This window comes from Clarias gariepinus, chromosome 22 (genome assembly GCF_024256425.1).
Source record: "Clarias gariepinus isolate MV-2021 ecotype Netherlands chromosome 22, CGAR_prim_01v2, whole genome shotgun sequence".
NCBI classification, from domain to species: domain Eukaryota; kingdom Metazoa; phylum Chordata; class Actinopteri; order Siluriformes; family Clariidae; genus Clarias; species Clarias gariepinus.
This window is the reverse complement of record NC_071121.1, coordinates 11969637-11989721: the sequence shown is the minus strand read 5'-3', so window position 1 is coordinate 11989721 and position 20085 is coordinate 11969637. Positions and strand designations below refer to the sequence as shown.

The 20085-nt window shown below is 37.9% G+C and overlaps 1 protein-coding gene across 2 annotated transcripts in view; it reads left to right on the top strand.

The window, feature by feature from the left end:
* LOC128510228 (solute carrier family 35 member C2-like) overlaps window positions 1–20085 on the top strand; it is a 47470-nt gene that overhangs the window by 16416 nt on the left and 10969 nt on the right. Inside the window, exons 12-29 of one of the 2 annotated variants that reach the window (XM_053482359.1) lie at window positions 782–815; window positions 1127–1177; window positions 2253–2357; window positions 4191–4334; window positions 7435–7590; window positions 8916–9083; window positions 10953–11120; window positions 11886–12005; window positions 12869–13033; window positions 13174–13329; window positions 14520–14689; window positions 15884–16013; window positions 16097–16242; window positions 17276–17405; window positions 17514–17653; window positions 18305–18431; window positions 18543–18682; window positions 18817–18949. In XM_053482359.1, the coding sequence (XP_053338334.1) occupies window positions 782–815; window positions 1127–1177; window positions 2253–2357; window positions 4191–4334; window positions 7435–7590; window positions 8916–9083; window positions 10953–11120; window positions 11886–12005; window positions 12869–13033; window positions 13174–13329; window positions 14520–14689; window positions 15884–16013; window positions 16097–16242; window positions 17276–17405; window positions 17514–17653; window positions 18305–18431; window positions 18543–18682; window positions 18817–18949 (2383 nt within the window). Of the gene's footprint in view, window positions 1–781; window positions 816–1057; window positions 1178–2252; window positions 2358–4190; window positions 4335–7434; window positions 7591–8915; window positions 9084–10952; window positions 11121–11885; window positions 12006–12868; window positions 13034–13173; window positions 13330–14519; window positions 14690–15883; window positions 16014–16096; window positions 16243–17275; window positions 17406–17513; window positions 17654–18304; window positions 18432–18542; window positions 18683–18816; window positions 18950–20085 lie in introns of both variants that reach the window. The other variant, XM_053482355.1, reaches the window with a different exon arrangement.

Here is a 20085-nt window from a genome sequence, read left to right as displayed (position 1 = left end):
GTTGTACCTAAATTAACTGTCCAGTCTGTTAGTCATTTACCTTTAACTGATCACTCGATAATCATTTTAATATTGAGCCCCTGGCTTTCAAGAAGTATGTTTCTAAAACTTTAATGACTAAAAATAGTAAATATGGGTCAGAAACTAAAAGTAAACGTAGCTCTAATTGACAATTTCTTTTTTATGTCTTTATTTTATGCTTCTCCTAACTTTACATGTAGAATGGGTGTGGAAACATTAATAGTTTTTTACACTTAGCCTTTTATTTTCTATCATCTAGAGTTTAGCAGGCCTTGGACTAAAACGTTTCAGTTAAAAGGTTTAGAAAGACAGAGAATGAATGTGCACAGCTCTCTAACCACTACAGAGAACAGGTGTTTAGTTTACATCTGTCTTCTCATTAACTTAATGGGTCTCCTAATAGATGGTGTTGTTCTGCTCTGTCCTGTGGTTTGATTATGTGAATGCTGTGACTGTCCCACCATATTTTCTCTTAACCAGCCCGTCATTGTTTGGACTCTTATCCCATTGTCTCTACATGGGGGATAATATTTAGAATTGTATTGGACATTAAAAGATTTCATATGCCACAACTATCCTTATTCTTGCTAAAGAGAGTATTCACATATTTTACAAGACTTCTTTAGGTCTCAATGATTTCTCATATATTTTCAAATACATTTTTGGTTACCAATACTTGTTGCATGAAGATTAACAGTGACCTAAACAATAAAGGAAACATTTTTGTTGATTTTGTTGACTTTTTGGTATTCAAATCAAGTCTGTTGCTGTGATACCAAAATCTCTGATAATTAGTTATACACAAATGTAAGCAGTACTATAGGACAGGTCTAATCCTAACTCTTAAAGTTGTCAGAACTCGACCTTTTTAATCTACGCTAGTGTGGTAAATGACTTTATAATCCTTGTTATCTTTTGCCTCCAGTTTCAAAACAGTAATCATGCTTTAAAGTATTACAATGTCTCTTTGATCATCCTGGTATAGCACCTGCTTTTTTACTCACCTCATTGTGTGTGTCTTTTTCTTTTTTTGCAGGTCCCACAGTGCTCTGGTGTTCTTCTGGTCTTCTCTCACGTCTTCCTCTCTATCCATGTCCAATGTTAGCCCTCGTTTGGATAATTCTTTTAATACTGGCCTCTGGAGTTTCTACTCAAGGTAGAGCTTTTTATCTTTAACTCAAGTAAAGATCAGCCATAACATTTATGTTACAGTTAGATGTTTAGAAGAACATTTATTGAGTAGTGTAAGAGACAGAGAGAGTTCTGAAAAGTTAGTAAAGGTTTTGATTATTTTGGATTTTGAAACTACCTAGAGAATGGAAAACATTTGATTTTCTTAAATAAAGGAGCTAAGGGTGGTTTGAGTATTATGCTTCTTTTCAGGATCTATCCTGTTATGCGGTTCACATACTGTGTCTGCCTACATGATGCTTGCTTCTTAATTTGTTGGTTCAGTGGCTGTTGGTGGTGTTACTTGGGTAAAGAATATCTTAGAAGGTGTCTGATCTTCGGCCAGCTGTGATTAAAACCCAGACTTCCTCCACCCTCTTCCTATTACTGCTCCCTGCTAAAGAAAAGGACACATAACACAAAAAATGGCCTTCAAGCTATCAGGCTACCGAAGGTCAGCGCTGTACCAATTTTTTAAAAATCTGAATTTGAATTCATCCACAGTGCTAATCTTCAGCCCCTTGAGAAACGGATTTCCTGTGCCCCTTGTTTCTCTGTACACTTGCGGGACAGTAAAGAGCCTGCTTTGAGCATGCCAGAACATCTGTAGAAGAGCAAGGAACATGGATGCATGAGTATAAAAAGGGGGAATTGTTAGAGGGCAGCATGTGGAAATTATGCAGATCGGCTGAAGACAAGGGCAGAGCTGAGCCGGGATTTTCTGAGGGAGGAAGAGAGAAGAGAGAAACACTAGAGACGCCCAGTGTTTTACAGTCTCTCTGTGGAGAGACAAACAGAAGGCATTGAGATATTGTTGCTGTGAATGTCTTTGATCTCAAAGCATTTCCACTGAGCATCGCCCCTCAAAACCCCACTCCATGACCTTCTTTCCCCACGCATGTCTTACATTTACAGACTGTTTTTTGTCCCTGAGCAGTCTGTATATGCAGGGACACGCTTTGTCCTTTACATGAACTGTTATATTTGACTCCTGTTTGTCATTGTTTATTTGTGATAACACCGCTTCCTAGCTCACTTTCATTGCATCTTTATGTCCTTAGGCCGATTAAAGCTGACTGTTTTGTCAGAGGACCGGCTCCAGATGAAATGGAAGGAGGCTGAGGGGCCAGTACAAGGCTACAAAGTCAGAGTTAGACCAATCTCAGGTGAGAAAAAGCCTCAGGCCGGTTCTAAACTCTATCCCTTAGACATTGGTCTTAAGGAATAAACCATGTTTCACTATTTACCACATGCACGTTGCTTCTTTTTCTATGTACAAGGTAGGCCTCAGTATCTGAGTTTCAACAAATTGCTGTGACAAGGGTCAGAACGTTTTGACTTAACTACCAAGGACATTCATCCACTGTCTAAATTAATATCGGGTTCAGAGCCCTAAGGCAACCCAGAATTCTAAATGATCATGTACTTAATATGTTTTACTTTCTATATATATTACTTTTCCTAATGACTCTCATGATTTAAGGCGTTGCACATTTCTAAAGACTGTTTTAGGTCATAAAGTTCAGACAGATATTTTGGCTGCAGGCTAGGGTTCTTCTGCTTTCTGTTGGACTTAAATGATGTAGACAGCGTAAGAGGTGAGGCATTTCTTTCACTCACACACACCTGCATAGGGAACAGGAAGTAACTAGTTTTGTTACAACATAACTTTGGTATTGATTCTGTCAATCAGAGAATAATTCTGATATACCAGCAACCGGTAGCGCCAGTAGAATGTACGTTAAACTAGTTAACATGGCACTAAAAGTAACAGCTTAAGTTACAACTTGGATTGAACATGCTTACCTATAGTACTTGGTAGAAGGTGCAACATGTAAACAAAGGAAATTTATTTGAATTCGCGCCATCACTTAAACACACATGAAAAGTAGTTTTATTTGGATTTTGCCACAGATACACATTTGAGAAACAGACCTTGCATAAAATTAGTGCTATAAAATGCTCCTAGAATGTTACTATTCTTACTTTATGTTAATGAATGTTACTAGCCGCGACTGAATTGGAAATAAATTGTGCTTGATTTTCTAAATAAAAGAATTATAATTTGGCTTACAGATATTTTTTACTCTTTCTAATCTTGCTTCTCAATTTTGCTAGTCATTTCCAGTCATGTCAGACCTGAGCTGAGAAGGGAGAGGGAGGGGGTGTTACATTTTAACTGTGATGGAATGAAGATAGGCATCTTCCCAGCTGTATCCTGTGGCTATAACCTTAGGGCTTATAGTTCCTTTGTTGCCTCTCTCTCTCTCTCTCTCTCTCTCTCTCTTTATAGTTCTCCTGTGTGCAGTCTGATTTAGACCGGTCTAAAGCAGTATTAAGAATATTACTACAAAAATTTCTAGCAGACGGGAAGACAGACATGATTTAATAACCCTATACAAATATGTTCAACTTTTATTTATCAACTAACCATTGATGCTGCCTGCTTACAGTGAAAAAGTGTCTTTTGTGGCCAAAAGAATGTGAATACCAATCTATTATACCTCTATGTGCCAATAGCGTCTCATTACAAAACCAGTGACATTAATAAAGTGCTGATTATATATTTGCTGCTGTAACAGTTTTTGGAGCTTGACTTGAGGGCTTTGTGCCCTTTCACCTTCCAAACCATTAGTAAGGACGATGGATAGTGTGGCTTGTTCATCCCGAAGGTGTTCACCTGGGTTAAGGTCAGCGCTGCGTGTAGTCAACTTGAGTTCGACTTTCACACCTTCATGTCTTGATGGACCTCACAGGTGTATTGACTTGCTAGACCAGGTTCAGCCTCCATAGTTCCAGTGGAGAAGATTTTTAACAGCATAACAATACATAGACATTTAAGACAATTCTGTGCATACAACTTTGTGGTAATAGTTTGAGTAAAACTCACATATAGATGTATTGGCTAGGTGTTTACATACTTTTTGCCATGAAGTGCATATATAGTTTTTTTTTTTTCATGATGAAATGATGTATCTGGCTGTGTTTGTGATCTTTAGAAGTTCCTCAGCCAGAGCTGATGCTGACCACAACACGCGGTCGTGCCACTGTGGCAGGCCTAGATTCCACCCAGGAGTACCTGTTACAAGTGCTGGTGCTTAATGGAACTGTGGAGAAGCTCATCGCGAAAAGACGCTTTACAAGTAAGAGCGATACAGGGAGAGGGATGGGAGGAAGCAGGACTGTCAAAATGAATGTTCTGGGCAGAAATGGACAGAGATTTAAGATTCAAGATTTAAAGAACTTTATTAATCTCAAAGGGTAATTGCTTATTCTCGGTTACATTTGCTCACAGTTGTTATCGAGTAGAAAGGAAAATAACTACAAAAAAAATAAATAAAGAGATGTACTCTGTGAGCTACTGTGAGATGATAAATGATGAAAAATGGTCAGGAAGAGTAACACAAATACCAGGTCTAGTAATGCTTTAATTGTTGTAGATCATTTATATGGGAAATTCGTTACTTATCACCAACTGTCGAAGGTCACTTCAATTCAAATGTATTTATATAATGCTTTAATCAATAGACCGTGTCACAAAGAAGATACCCACCTGCCACTTTTGTCTTCTGCCAATTTAAGGAATTAAAATTCTGTAAAACATACATCTAGTAAGCCACATCACTGCAGGCTCCTTGTATAGATCCTAAACATCGGGTTATGCTTAATTAATGGATGAGCGGATGTTTCACCAATATTATATGTCTGTGTTTGTTCTTGCAAAATTTATTAATAAAACATCACATACAAAAAGAGTCTTAGCTAAAGAAAACCCTCACAATAGTAGACTATGTCTGTCAACCCTGATTAATGTATCTGCCTTCCGCTTTCTCTACTTTAACTGTAGCTGTACTTCTTTCCTTTTGAATGAGCGATGAGATGTCATCACTATCATTGTTCAAGCAAGGTCATGAGTCATTTATAGAGGACATTGATGAGTCTAAAATAAATCCTTTTTCACCACAGTCCTTTTATTACCATTGACTTGGATTATTTATTTTGCTCACGCCTATTTAGTGCTGCACAATTAATTACATTATTTATCAGAGATAATATCTAAAGATAATATACACATTATGAATTTAAGTATTTTGTCGATAATTAAAGTATTTTTTTTATTTGTAAAAAATATTTTGAGTTGATGAATAAATATCGGCAAACATCCTCTTAATGAGATCATTTGTCCAATTATTTGAGTGTTAGCCTAGTTAAATATGTTTAAATACAAAATGGTACATTCAGTAGTGACATATCGCAGTATAAATCGTAATCGCAATCATTTACATTAAATCATGCGATCTTATTTACGCTTCTTGGGTAATACCTTAAAATGTATCCCTATTCGCAGTGCTACTGTGAGACTTTTCATTTTGTTTTCATACCGGAGTAGAAATGATTGCAGTATTGTCTTGTCCATGTTCTTGTACATAGCTTAGTGTTAAAAATGTGTGTAACTAACAGTATCGATAAAAATATGGAAGATAACCTTTGGAACAAGTCAGTCATTATTCATTGACGATTTATGTCTAAACATCTGACAGTTTTTTCTTAACAAGATAAAGCAGCTAGTGGGCTAGTCAGTCCATATGTGTTGGAGTAAATTACACTTAGCATTATGATATTTGCCATCAGAGTGATTATCCATAAGGACTTGTCAGGCTACATTACATATATTGTAAATTGTGTGCTGAGGAATTTCCGAATACCTGGTAGGCTCTGGGCCTGTCAGTTCAACATCCCCTATCCACCACCAAACATAACATACATCTTCCTCGACATATGCTACATACATATGTTGGTATGCACACACATGCATGTTAACAGTATGTTCCCTTTCATGGCCTCTGTTTTTAAATGCCTGTATCGTGGTGCTGGAATCCTGCAGAATTATAGGCTCAGTCGCTCTCAGATGAAAGGACATTTGTGTTTTCATAGGTGCAGAACAGAGGCATAAATAACACTATAATTTACTTCTTTAAAAACCTTTACTTAGATAAGCATCAAATCACAGAAAAACAAAGAAAATCTGCAAGGAAGTGGGTCTGATTAACACTACGTACTAAAAGTGTTTAATAACGGCATATATTGTGTTATAAGTTGGTTATGAGTGTATGATGAGACATACATTGTTCTTTACTGTGCGTTTACTTTAGAACCCGCTTCTCACACTTCTCTAAAATATTTACCCAAGGAATAGAGCCTGGGTGTGTGTGTGTGTGTGTGTGCGTTACTTTTTAGTTGCCTTGTCGAGTTGTGCATGTTCAGACAAGCGGGTCATGCAGTATAGTTTGGAGGCAAGCTTAGCTAGCTCAGAATTCCATTGTTCCTCCGTGTTCAGCTGTAACATCCAGAGTTTTCCAGAAATTTCTCATCTAACCGAATGGCCTATGGGGCATTCCGAATGTATAGACTAGACATTGCTTTAAAGATTACTTATGTACAGTGTCTTGTAAACTTAATGTAAAGGCCTATTCAGGGAAGATTATTTTGACATGAGGAATTGAGTGAATGTAAATTCTTACTTCATACTGGAGTATGTGTGTCATTTTAGCTTTCAACGTGTCTGGATGGATTTAAGCAATTTATTTGCTTGTGCAATAAAATGACTAAGCTCAGGTAATACAGTTGTTTGCAAAAGTTTAGGCACCCATTCATTTGCTACTATTTGAAGTAAGGAAAAAAATATTATATAATGATTAATTCAATTATCATCAAATCAAATTATTTAATAGAATAATGTTTTACTGTATATGATAATGTACAATTACTTGGTGAATGTATTATGTGTCTTTTTATTATTTATATTTATTATGTAACACAGCCAGATGATCAATCTTTGTGGATGAATATCCTAACCCAATAATGATCCATCTTTTAATGTCACCTAGAGTTAGACCTGATGGTCAGACACGCCTGCCCAGCATTTAATTGCATTTGATGTCTGGAAGCATATGCAGTTTTATATTTTCTGTTTTTTTTACAGTTGTTTAGGCTATGACTTTCATTTAACTGTACACCCTATTTAGTAGATTTAAATACTTTTTACTTTGCTGCATATGATGTGTAGTGATCCTGTATCCCATATTCTCTACAGACACACAGTATAGTTCATATTTATTAATTCACATTTTCACAAAAACATTGTTAGAATTGTGCTGAGCTCATGTTTCTTTTGTGTACTTACCACACCTTTTTTGTGGCACTGTGTGCGTATGTGTATGTGTGCGTGTGAATGTGTGTCAGTTGATGTGCTGCGGGAGGAAGAGGAGGCCCGCAATGGAAACCAAAAGCACAAGAGGAAGGTCCAGGCCGTGGGCTCAGGCTCTGGTGAGATGGACGATGCCACTGAGGTTCTGGAGTCATTACCTACTGTCCTTTACCAGGATCCAACCACTAAAGGTTAATAACATTCCATCACACTGCATTCTTTAAAACTAATGTTAAATCTAGAGATGAAAAACACCTTATACCATAAAAACATTATTTTACCCTAAAAACCATAAAATATATACCATAAATATATACCATAAAAACATTACTTTACCATATTTAGTAAAATAATACAACACAGTGTTTCTCATTTAGAAAAGGTATCCAAGCTAAACTTTCTGTAACAAAAAATATAGAGAAGGAAACTAAGAACAAGGAATTGTATCCCAAGGAATGTTTTTTTTAATGAGATTTTGTTACAAGCGACATGAAGAAAAGCACTCTGAGGAAGAAAAAACAATATAAAAAAAAGAAAGGAATTAAAATCCAAATTTTTTTTTTTCTAAATTCAAAAAATCACCTATACGCATTGAGTTTATTTTATTTGTTATTTGATTTACTTTTTGTTATAGATACATAGATTTTATACATAGTTATTTTAAACAAAATAAAACTAAATTCAAGGCTCCACAGAGCACCGTAGTAAACTATTGAAGGTGTGGGAAAGGGGAGTATAATAGTTTCCTAAGTAAATTATAGCCACCTCCATGCCTCGCCTGCAATGAGTTACAGTGCTTAAGTGTCGTCTTTTAGTCCTTCCTGAGTACTCCTCTGTTATTAGCCATGTTTTACGGCAGGAAATACAGATGGTCTGAATAGTATCAAGTCTCACACTATACAGTGGAACCTCGAATTGCGAGTAACGCGGTTTGCGAATGTTCCCGCAAGACGAGCAAAGATTTTTAATAGATTTTGAAAACTAGCATTGTCTTGGTTTACGAGTACTGAGTATCATGTATCACGCATGCGCTTCTTGTTTTTCACGTCAAGCGTCATATGATCACAACTAAACCAACGGTTAATCTCTCTCTTCCGCTGCGGAATTGTGGGTAATTGTCCCCCCTGCTGGGTCTTAGTGCGCGTCTCTCACTTGTGTAAACAACATCCGTGCATGCATGTACTGTTTACTATAACACTGTGACCTTGTGTGTGTGCGTAAAACATTTTGTTTGTGTCTGTAAGCACGTGTGTACAGCACGCGTATACTGTTTTTTTATAACACATATGTGCACGTGTAAAGCAAAGAAAGTCTCATTAGAGAGGTTAAAGATCCACTTTCTCCCTCTCTGTTTCAGCCTGTCGTTGTGTGTTAGTGCACAGCATACTGTGGAAATGCATTTTTTATGACTTTTAATGCAGGTAGTAAATGCTTGAACTGATTTAGAGTGTAGAATTGGGGTGCTATATGCGTGAGAGCTTTGCAGCTTATGTAATTTATGGTTATATTTGTTCAGAAACTCCTACCATTACTGAACAAGAGGAGCAAGAGGTCGAAAAAGGCAAGGATAAGAAAAAAAAGAAGAAAGACAAAAACCGTCCAAAGATAAAGGATGAGAAGGTTGAAAGCAGAAGTAAACCTGCAGAAGAGGAGCACAAAGTGAGAAAAAACACCCCAGTTACAGGTAAAGGGAAATATTATATATAACATTATAACCACATAGAAACAGCACAAAAAGGAGAGAGCAAAATTTGCACCTCTACCTCTACCCCTCCTTTATTCCACCTGGATATTTAGAAATTTTGTATGAATACATGAGTGACATTCTAACCTGTAACAATAATGGTACATTTAAAAACCCAAAATACTAAGGTCATGATTTCTAAATCAAGGCCATGATTTAACAATGACAAGGAGAACACATCATCCTTTACATGACTTTTCTATTTAATAAATGCCAAATATAGGGCACTTTCAATGCAATTTGTAATTGTTTCATTTTGTACTCGCAGTGTGATTTCCTAGGCATAAAGCATCACAAATTAATACATCTGGAGCACAGGTCAAAATGTATACATCTGAAGTATTAAAATTAATACATCTGGAGCACAGGTATTACATTTGGCCACTGACAAAAATGGCCCAATGTAATACCTGTGCTCCAGATGTGTTAATTCATTTATTAAGGGAAAAAGCTGTCCGAACCTTCCTGATCCTATGTGAAAAAGTAATTCCTTCTAAACCTAATAACTGGGTGTGTTACCCATAGTGGCAACAACTGCGAACAAATCTTTGTGATAACCATCAATGAGACTTTCACATTTTGGCCCACTCTTCTTTGCAGAATTGTTTTAATTCAGCTACATGGAGAGGTTTCGAGCATGAATGTTTAAGGATCTCAATTAAATTTAAGTCCGGATTTTGACTAAGCCATTTTAAAAACTTTTTTGAAAACATGTAGAAAATTTGTTTTTTGAGCTGTTCAGAGGTGGACTTGCTGGTATGTTTTGGATCATAAGTGCATGCTGCATAACCTAAGTGCGCTTGAGCTTCAGGTCACATACTAATGGTCGGACCTTCTCCTTCAGGATTTTCTGGTTGATGTCTGGTGATCAGAATCATTTAACAACATCATTCATTTGACAAACATGCAATAAATAAAAAAATAAATACATAAATATTTATTTTAACCAACCATCTATTCTGCCTTTATTCTGTACTATACTTTAGTCTCATGTTTGTGTCTTTGCAATCTCCCAAAAAACTCACATAAGCATTGCTTTCATTTTAATGCTTTGCATGACTTTGTATGACTAAATCATCCGGAACACACCTACAATTTGTAAACGCAGTTTATCTGATTGCAGCCATAAAATAGCACTCATAATTTTTAATATTAGTAAATCCAGACCTAAATGTTTTTTTTTGTGAAAAATTACTTTTACTACTTTCTTTTTTTTTTTTTGTCCCGAGGGTATACAAACAGTAGACTCTGTATTTGTCTTACTAAGTTAAGTTAAATGCAGCATGATGTTTCCTGGTGTGCTGACTGTTTGCTTAAAGGGGAATTCAACAGCTATTTTAAAATACTAATGAATTCAGCCAAAATGCATAATTCACTCACTGAGAAGTAAACAAAATCAAGCAGGTTGTTTTTATTAGCAATAAAGTATTAGAATCATACATTGTTTAATATGTAGGAAAGAGCATCCGAAGCAATTAAAGTGTCTAAAAGTCTAAACAGATTTCCAGAAAGTTTAGTTTTCCAAAAGCTTCTTATTGCAAAATTGATTCTCTATACCTTATGTGCATTTTTTCCCTGTGGCAACATAACTCCTACCCCCAAATCACGACATGACATATAATCAGCTTTTTATGTTGTTACAGTAGCTTATAGCTGTAAGAAATTTATGTACTGTAGGGCAAAGAGTCGATGTAATGGAAAACTGCATACAAAGTAACATGAATATAAATCTGTCACAAATCTGATTAAAAACACTGAGAGAGGTGTTCAGCTTTACGTTTTTTTCACTATCATTTAATATGTGTCTAGCTGGATCCTCTCACAAGCCGTTCGAGTGCCGGGCCGGCGTGCAGGCTGATCTCGTCTTGTTGGTAGACGGCTCCTGGAGTATTGGACGCACTAACTTTAAAAAGGTGCGGGAGTTCCTAGAGGGCCTGGTCACCCCCTTCCACATTGGCCCATATGGAGTGCAATTTGGTAAGACAGACCTCTGCACATTACTTCACATAAAAAACACATTAAAATTCCTATCACAAAAGTGTTTGTGATGAACATTTAAATTTTATGGACCACAGCTTTCTAAATATCTTTTCACCCCGAAACAGACACAAAAACAAATAAAAAAAAAACATTTGGATGCTAAAATACAGAAAACAAGCTCTGCTTATATCAATAATGACACACCTAAAAAACAGTCTAATAGTTTTCTAATTGTGCAAGCTTGACTGGCAATATTATTTAATCAACATTGTGTTATGTGTTACATCCCTATAACCACATATTGTCAAGTGATTTTAACCATTTATGAATATTGTGAAATGCTAATGGGTAACAGTCTGTTACACATTAGACCCTGCCCCTCATAAGATTTGTGCCCCAGAGTCATGTTCATGTGCTTTGAGTATTCCGAATAAAGTTTTGTCTTTAATATTGCATTGATGTCCCTGCAGTTACTTAGTTGTATTTGTTTCTCTACTGTCCATGTGTTGAGAACAGTAGAGGTGATGTCATGTTATAAGGCTATAGCACCGAAAAATGTATGTACACCGTGCAACCTTTTAATCTGTGACTTAAATTTTTTCAGTTTTGAACATTTTAATAAATTATATATTTTTTTTACATAGAAATAACTCCAAATTTGGAAACGGTTGTGCAGGGTGCCATGTAATCGATTGATGTTTCTGACCACAATAAGATTGTTTATTGAATTAATGCACAAATATGTCTGACTGTCTGTTTCAGCCTTGTCCCAGTACAGTGGAGACCCTCGCACCGAGTGGCAGCTTAATAACTTTACAGCTAAAGAGCAGCTCCTTGACGCTGTACGAAACTTTAGATACAAAGGAGGGAATACGTTTACAGGTAATATCAGTATATATATGAACAGAATTAGATCTTTTAGAAGACACTTTGTTGAGTACAGTGTAGCATCTTATTTACATTGAAATTGACATTTTGGGCATTTGGTTGACGCTCTTATCCAGAGAGACTTACAAAGGTGCTTAAGTTTCCGTCACCGAATAGATCCTTACACTTGGTTTCTAGGTTACTAACTATGTATCATCAGTCAAACACTGTTGGGAAGGGGGCGGGGGATTAACCCAAAAGTTCACATTATTATCGTGATCAGGTGACTTTAAGCAGGATGAGGTTGGGGGCACATGTGGACATGCCACAAATACTTTCGAAAAAGCTGTAAAATGGCTCATCTGTTATGCAACCCATCGAGTTGTCTATAAATTAACATAGCCTAGGCAGGTTTGTTACCCTGTGAGCCAAGAGCCAAGGTGTTTACCAGATGACAAGAATGGTGATACGGTACGTTGAAGGTATCTGTATAAAACTACCCTGGTATTATGATGATTTTTACAAATATAACGTGGAACTCTGAACCAGCTGTAGCTGTCATTATAATGGCCAGTGTACAGTAATAACAGCCTGTGGGATGTTTTTTTTTATTTTTTATTTCAATGTCTTTGGTGAAGACAATATGCAGGCAATATAAATCATAAAACTACATTTTAAAAAACGGCTGTTAACTTCTGTTATTGTGAGGTTTTTTTAATTTATAAATCCTCTACATAAAACAAATTTGATAGTTTAATATTTGAAAAAGGCATTAGAAACTTTTTTCTGTTGGTCTTATTGATCAGGCAAGGGTTTTTCTCCCAGTATGTTTTACTGTTACTCTCATGTAGTCATTTCTATGTGTGTGTGTGTCCCAGGTCAGGCTCTCATTCATGTCCTGGAGGAGAATTTGAAGGAAGAGGTCGGGGCCAGGTCAGATACCCCACAATTTCTGCTGCTTTTGACTGATGGTAAATCTCAGGATGATGCCGTTGCTGCAGCCAGTCGGCTGAAAAATGCCGGAGTGGAGATCATCGCTGTGGGTAAGAGTGCATGTTATTGATTTATTAATTTTTTTTACTTTCTTAAAATACATTAATGGGATAATAATGAGCTCCTGTGGGATCTGGGTTGTTTTACTGCAGCTTTATAAGTACTCGGCACCCCCTTCTCTCTTTCTCAGGCGTAAAGAATGCAGATGAGGCCGAGCTTAAACAGATAGCATCGGAACCTCTGGACTTGAACGTGTACAATGTGAATGATTTCCCCTTGCTCAGTAAACTGGTTGGCCGACTGGTGCGAATCCTGTGCGGGAAAATGGAGGAGCGCAGCAAAACAAGTAATTTTATTACTGGCACATACATTTTTTTAAAAAAACACTAAAGATTTACTGACAGTAATACTTTGGTCAATAACATTAATTTGAAGTCACTTGTGTTGCAATAGACAGCACGGTGGATTAGTGGTTAGCATTGTCGCCTTGCACCTCTAGGGTCGATTCCCACCAGGGGTCTGTGTGCATGGAGTTTGCGTGTTCTTCCCGTACTTCAGCTTCCTCCCACAGGGTAAAGACGTGCAGATTAGGCTAATGGTGTTCCCAAATTTCCCATAGTGTGGGAATGAGCGTGTGAGTTTAAGTGTGTCTGTGCATCCTGTGATGGATTGGCACCCCGTCAAGGGTGTACCCCGCCTTGTACCCTGGGTCTACTGGGATAGGCTCCAGGCCCCAACCTGTCCTTGCTTTGTGCACTGGTGCGCAGTCATGTTGGAACGGGAAGGGGTCATCCCCAAACTGTTCCCACAAAGTTAGGAGCATAAAATTATCCAAAATGTCTTGGTATGCTCAAGCATTAAGAGTTTTTTTCACTGGAACTATGAACCCAAGTCCTGAAAAACAACCTCACACCTGTTCCAACATGACGGCGCACCAGTGCACAAAGCAAGGTCCATAAAGATATAGATGGATGAGTTTTGTGTGGAAGAACTGACCTCAACCCGATACAACACCTTTGGGATGCATTACAGCGGAGACTGCGAGCCAGACCTTCTCATTCAAAATCAGTGTCTGACTGCTGTCAGTTCAAAAACTTCCACAAACACACTCCTAAACCTTGTGAAAAGTCTTCTTAGAAGAGTTGAAGTTGCTGCAAATGGTGGGCCAACATTATAATAAACCCTATGGATATTGATTTTACTTAAGTTAATATGCATTTGAAGGCATACTTTTGGTAATATAGTGTATATGCTGCTCAGTAAAAATGTAATATTTTAGTTTTGTTACATAAAGTTAAATGTTAAACTTTTGTTTGCAATTTGGTATTGTACAAGAAAACTGATGTCATAAGGCTACATTTAATTTATCTTTTTAAAAGGTTTAAACTTGTAACAAAATTGGGGGGAAAACATAATATCGGATCAAAATATCTATAAAATCGCAATTTTAATCAAATCCACCCCACAAACTAATATTATCCAGCTGCAGGCCTCCACTGATTGATACAAGTTTGTGTGCGTTGGTGTTTGTATCAGGACGTGCGCAGCCTACAGAAGACCCAGGGCTGTCCTACCCGAGTCCCACAGACTTGCAGTACTCTGAGCTTGGTCCGAAAGAAGTGCGTTTGAGCTGGACAAATCCCGGCAGAGCGGTGCATCAGTACAGGGTGGTGTTCCACAGCAGTGAGGGACAAAGCCCACAGGAGGTGAGTCTGAGTTTTAACCTGCAGCCAGGACAGAATCCAATGCTCAGAAGCATCACAGCTTCATTTTGCTCTATCTGTCAGGTAGTCAGGTACATTTCCATTTTAATTAAATTCTTTGTGAAAATGAAGGTCAGGATAAGCAACTAACATGACTGAATGGTGACAACAGTTACATTTTCACACTGAATGACATTTATAACTTTTGATTAACGACACAGACTCTGAACAGATTCACATCTCCTGGTGCCATAGCCATACGTGGCTGGCAACCAAACCAACAAAATTTATCTTCCTCTCTGGATGTGATGGGTAAAATCTTTTTCCTATTAATCAGAGTGACACTAGCTAATCGCGAGAATTTGTGATCTGTGGAAGATAGTAGATCGCACTTTCGTCTATGTATGTTATGGTGCCCTTTGACATAACCTGAGCAGCAGTTCCAGTGATTGGCCTAGTTTTTTTTTTTTTTTTTTTATAATTTGGCCTTTTATATTACACAGTTAAAACAGTTGCTAAACATTTTTATAAAAAGCTGAAGAGTACAAGCTATTTATAACCCCTTAAGGATCACTAAGGATGGCACCATCTCCAGACTGCATTTAATGCCATTTTTAAAAAATGCTGTATGTCTGTACATACTTGACGCTATTAACATAATCTTTGTGTCACTTAAAAAAACATGTATAAGTTTTCAGCTTGTAGGGGGTCACGAGTTAAAATAAATGTTTTAGGGGAGCATATCTCCGTGTTCAGCATTTTCCTTCGCTTCCAATATAAAGTCAATCTATTATCTCAAAGAAAGACCTAAAATCTTTCTAACATTGGCTAGTCGAGGTGTCAGTCTTTTAACTAACATGTTAATTGGCTGATTTAAACAAACAAACAAACAAAAAATGTAAAAGACTTGCATGTAAAATAATTCCAATGCATTTTGTTAATGGCCATTCCTCCTATTCTGTTGGCAATGCCTACCTACTGTAATCTGTTGCCGTAAAACCACCAATATGATCACGTTGAAAAATTCTTGCAGTTTCTTTAATCAACTACTTTAAACTTGCATTCCCACTGTAGAGTTATATGTTATAAAACGTCATCCTTTTTGAATGTGTTAAATTGTGAGCAGAAACGATCATAACCCAAAACAGTTGAGATCCTAGGCTGTATTGCATGTTTCTCAGTGCTGTGGTTTTGCAGGTGGTGGTAAAGGGGTTAAACTCCACAGTGATGCTGACCGGGTTGGCCTCACAAACACAATACCACGTGTCGATCTTTCCTGTATATGAAGACAATGTGGGTTCTCCACTAAGAGGCATCTTCACTACAAGTGAGCTTTTAAACAAAGAATGGTTTACCCAATCTCCTCTTTCAAGCTCTTTCCTCACTTCTTCTTGTTTCTATTTGCCGCAGCAATGCTGGCCATGCCTGAGTCTCTGGAGGTCACTGCATCCTCTCCCAGTAGTCTCCGGGTTCGCTGGAGGCCTGCTCATGGAGCTACTCAGTACATGGCACTCTACTCAGCTCTAACTGATGGAGAACCTGACGATGCTCGAGAGGTGAATAGGGGTGTCAGCTGTGTGCTTATGGTTGTTGTAACACTGTATTATTTATCATTTAACATCTCTACCTTAAGAAAGCATACAGTATATACAAAATGAACCATTTAGACACTATAAGATCAAAAATGTATAGGTATACAGTATGTAAAGTTGGCTAGAATTTCTTTGTATGATGTGGCATTACAATTTCCCAGCAATGAAAGTAAGAGGCCCAAACATGTTTCAGCATAACAATGCCCCTGTTGCCAAAGCAAAGTTCTTAAAGACGTGGTTTGCCAAGGCTGATGTCAAAGAATTTGAGTGACGCGTGAATAAATGAACACAGACCCGAAGCAAGACTCGAACCCTGACCCTGAAGTTTCCATATAGTTTATTAATAACCTTACTGTAAGCTACTTTATAGACATTTCCTTTGCTCATTGCTTCATAAACAATCATGTCATATAAGGAGGCCAGGCTAATAACCCCAACACTCTAAAACCACATACTGTATTGTCTGTACATTATGCTGGAGTAAACAGTGATTAGTTGGGTAAGGATCTAAAGATTTTTATTATAGTACGTTATTAATCGCAAAGGCAAGTCGCATATCCAAGATAGGAAGCTAGGGTCAGAGCGCAAGGTCAGCCAGGATACAGCTCTCAAGTCGCTTTACCGCATTTGTCTCCCATACAACAAATGGGGTAAAGCGACTTGTTCACAGGCTTAACAGTGATGTGTGTGTGTGTGTGTGTGTGTGTGTGTGTGTGTATATATATATATATATATATATATATATATATAGTTACATCCCAGTCTAGGTTTGAAAGACCTAGGCAAAAGAATGGATCGGGGTTCTATTTTAAACTGTATGGAATTGTGTTATATAGCAGGAAGAATTAGACCAGAACATTAGCATAATTGGATGAATGAATGAAGCGCAGATGCTTTGTTGCTATCATCTTCATCACTGCTGTTGTGAATGTACAGTATGAAGGTGTATTTTTGAGGAATGTGAAGTGTAGCTGTACCTCTGTGTCGATTATGGCAGGTGAAGTTTAGAGCTGATGAAACTGATGTAGAGCTGCGTGATCTGATGCCTTCTACAGACTACTCAGTCACTGTGTACGCTTTGTACGAAGACGAGCCAAGTGATCCGGCCACCGCTGTCGCTACCACATGTAAATTCTTACGCACTTTAGAAATACCAACATCCAACATTCACAATGTTTGCTTAGAGGTTAATTTTTTCTTGATTTCTTTATTCTCCTCTCTCTCTCTCTCTGCAGTCCAACTACCTTCTCCTCTCACTCTGCAGTTCCCAATGGTCAGTCACAGCGCTCTTAAAGTCACATGGGTGCCTGGCGCAGTTGATGTTCCTGCGCATCGTGTCACCTACAGCACAAATCATGGGAGTGATGTCAAACAGGTGGGTAAAGTCACATTCAATCTTTTATGTTGATTGTGATTCTTAGAGTATGTTTAACTAGCTGGGGAAATCAGATTTTTTTCTTCCTTAAATCTGAAAAAAGTACTTACTGTTGATGGAAAAAAAATGTATGGACAAACTGACTCAAACTGATGTCCAGAAATTGTCCACACTCTATGATGTAACTGCTCCACAGCAAAAGTCGGTTTTGATATTTAACAACATACCAACTATCTCAAAGTTTATAGACACCAAACCAGGCGGCACAGTGGCTTCTGGTCTGTGTGCATGTTCCCCCTGTGCTTGATGGGTTTTCTCTTGGTTCTCTGGTTACCTCCCACAATCCAAAGACATGCAGATTAGGCTAATTGCCGTTCCCAAATTGCCTGTTGTGTGTGAATGGTCGTGTAAGTGTGTGTGTGTCTGCATGTGCCTGTCCGGGTTGTACCCCGCCTTGTGCCCTGAGTCTCCTGGGATAGTCTCCAGGCTCCCTGCGACCCTGTATACAGGACAAAGCGGTATAGACGATGAATTAGTGAATGAGTCAGACACCGAGCCAAAAGGTGTAATAGTAACATAATATTCTCTGTAGATATTATATTTTTCCTTTTTGTCATGGTTTTTCAATCTCTCTCTCTCTCTCTCTTTCAGGTGGAGGTTGCAGATGTGAACACAGTCTTACTGCAGAATCTGTCCTCACTGTCCAAGTACCTGGTCTCTGTGCAGTCCCTCTATGCAAAAGGGCTGTCTACTCCACTCACTGGTAACATCACTACATGTAAGTCACATTCTTGGAGACTTGATTTAAGCACCATACAGTCCTCTTCTCAGCTCTGTCTTTGTTACTTCCCATCTTGACTACAAGTGTTTCTCTCTGTCACATCCTCAGTAAGAGTGCCTGCTCCGTCTGAGCTCCAGGTCACTAACTACTCTGAGAACGCTTTAACAGTACACTGGGAGCCAGCTGCAGACGACGTGACATCCTACCTGATTAAATGGATCTCTTTGAGTGGAGGAGACCTCAGGCAGGTCAGTGTGAGCTGGCATCATGTTGTTCCAGTAGTAGAGAGAGAAAGATGCTGTAATAAAAAAAAGATCAATAATTACAGTATAATAATTGCTTCTTCTATGAATATGTTACTTTTTTTCTTTCCCTGTTTAAGCTGAAAGTGAATGGGCAAAGTGAAGGAGCCATGCTGGAGGATGTCGAGGATGATAAGGAATATCAGATCTCTTTATCTGCCCTCTATGCTGATGGAGCACAAAGTGAGGCTGTGGCTATAAGATACAGCACCTGTGAGTAGATATCACATATGATAATCCTGCATGAATCTTGCATTAATAAGGCTCTCTGCCAGTGGCAGTTTCAAAAGCATTCTGTAGATTAATGGCACTATAAGCAGGGTAATAGTTGCTCGCTCAGCATTTTACCATTACTTTCAGTTTGACTGTTATGTCTGGCAACATCTCCAGTTATAATGCTTAACCTTGATGACTGTAGCAATCTCAAAAACCACACAAAACTCAAGTTCATATACACTTGTGCTCAAAAGTTACCCTGAAAGAAATTGTTTAACATTGCCAATTATTTGGAAGGTATAACTGATAATCCATGATAAAGTATTTTTTCTTATTTAAGGATAGTAGTCATTTAGTTATAGTTATGTCATTTATCATCACATAGTTGTTGGACTCCTTTTTAAATCCTAACAATAACTGAAATTACCCAAACAACACTGATCAAATGTTTACATATCCTTGAATGTTTGGCCACATTATAATCACACAGATTGACACACACAGATTTAAGTAGCTATTAAAGGGAAGTTTTAAAACCTTTACTCATTGTAAACTGTGACTTATTATAATCGTAATTAGTGTCTGTCTATAAATAGTCAGTGAGTTCATCAGCCCATGAGGTGATGCACTGACTTGGCTGGAAACTATACCATGGGAAGGCAAAAATACTGACAATGGACCTGCGTAATAAGGTAGTTAAACTTTAGAAAGCAGGAAAAGGATCTCTTAACAACTGAAAATGCTTGAGACAGTACTGTAGACCAAGTCAAGTACTGTAGACCAAGAAAGATTTCACCCACTACTGCCATAACTGGCAGACTATTTGCATTCTACAGCATGAAAGCTGTGCATAGGACGCTCTTGGATGTTCAAACATGACAATGATCCAAAGCATAAGTTGACCCTCCAATGTCTACCGCAGAAAAAGATGAAGGTTCTGCAGTGACCATCACAGTCTCCTGACCTCAATATCATTGTTCCACTTTAGGGAGATCTCAAACATGCAGTTCATGTAAGACAACCAAAAAATGTACAGGAACTGGAGGAATTTTGCCAAGAAGAATGGGCAGCTATACCACCTACAAGAAATCAGGACATCATGCACAATTACATGCCATCATTGATGCTAAAGG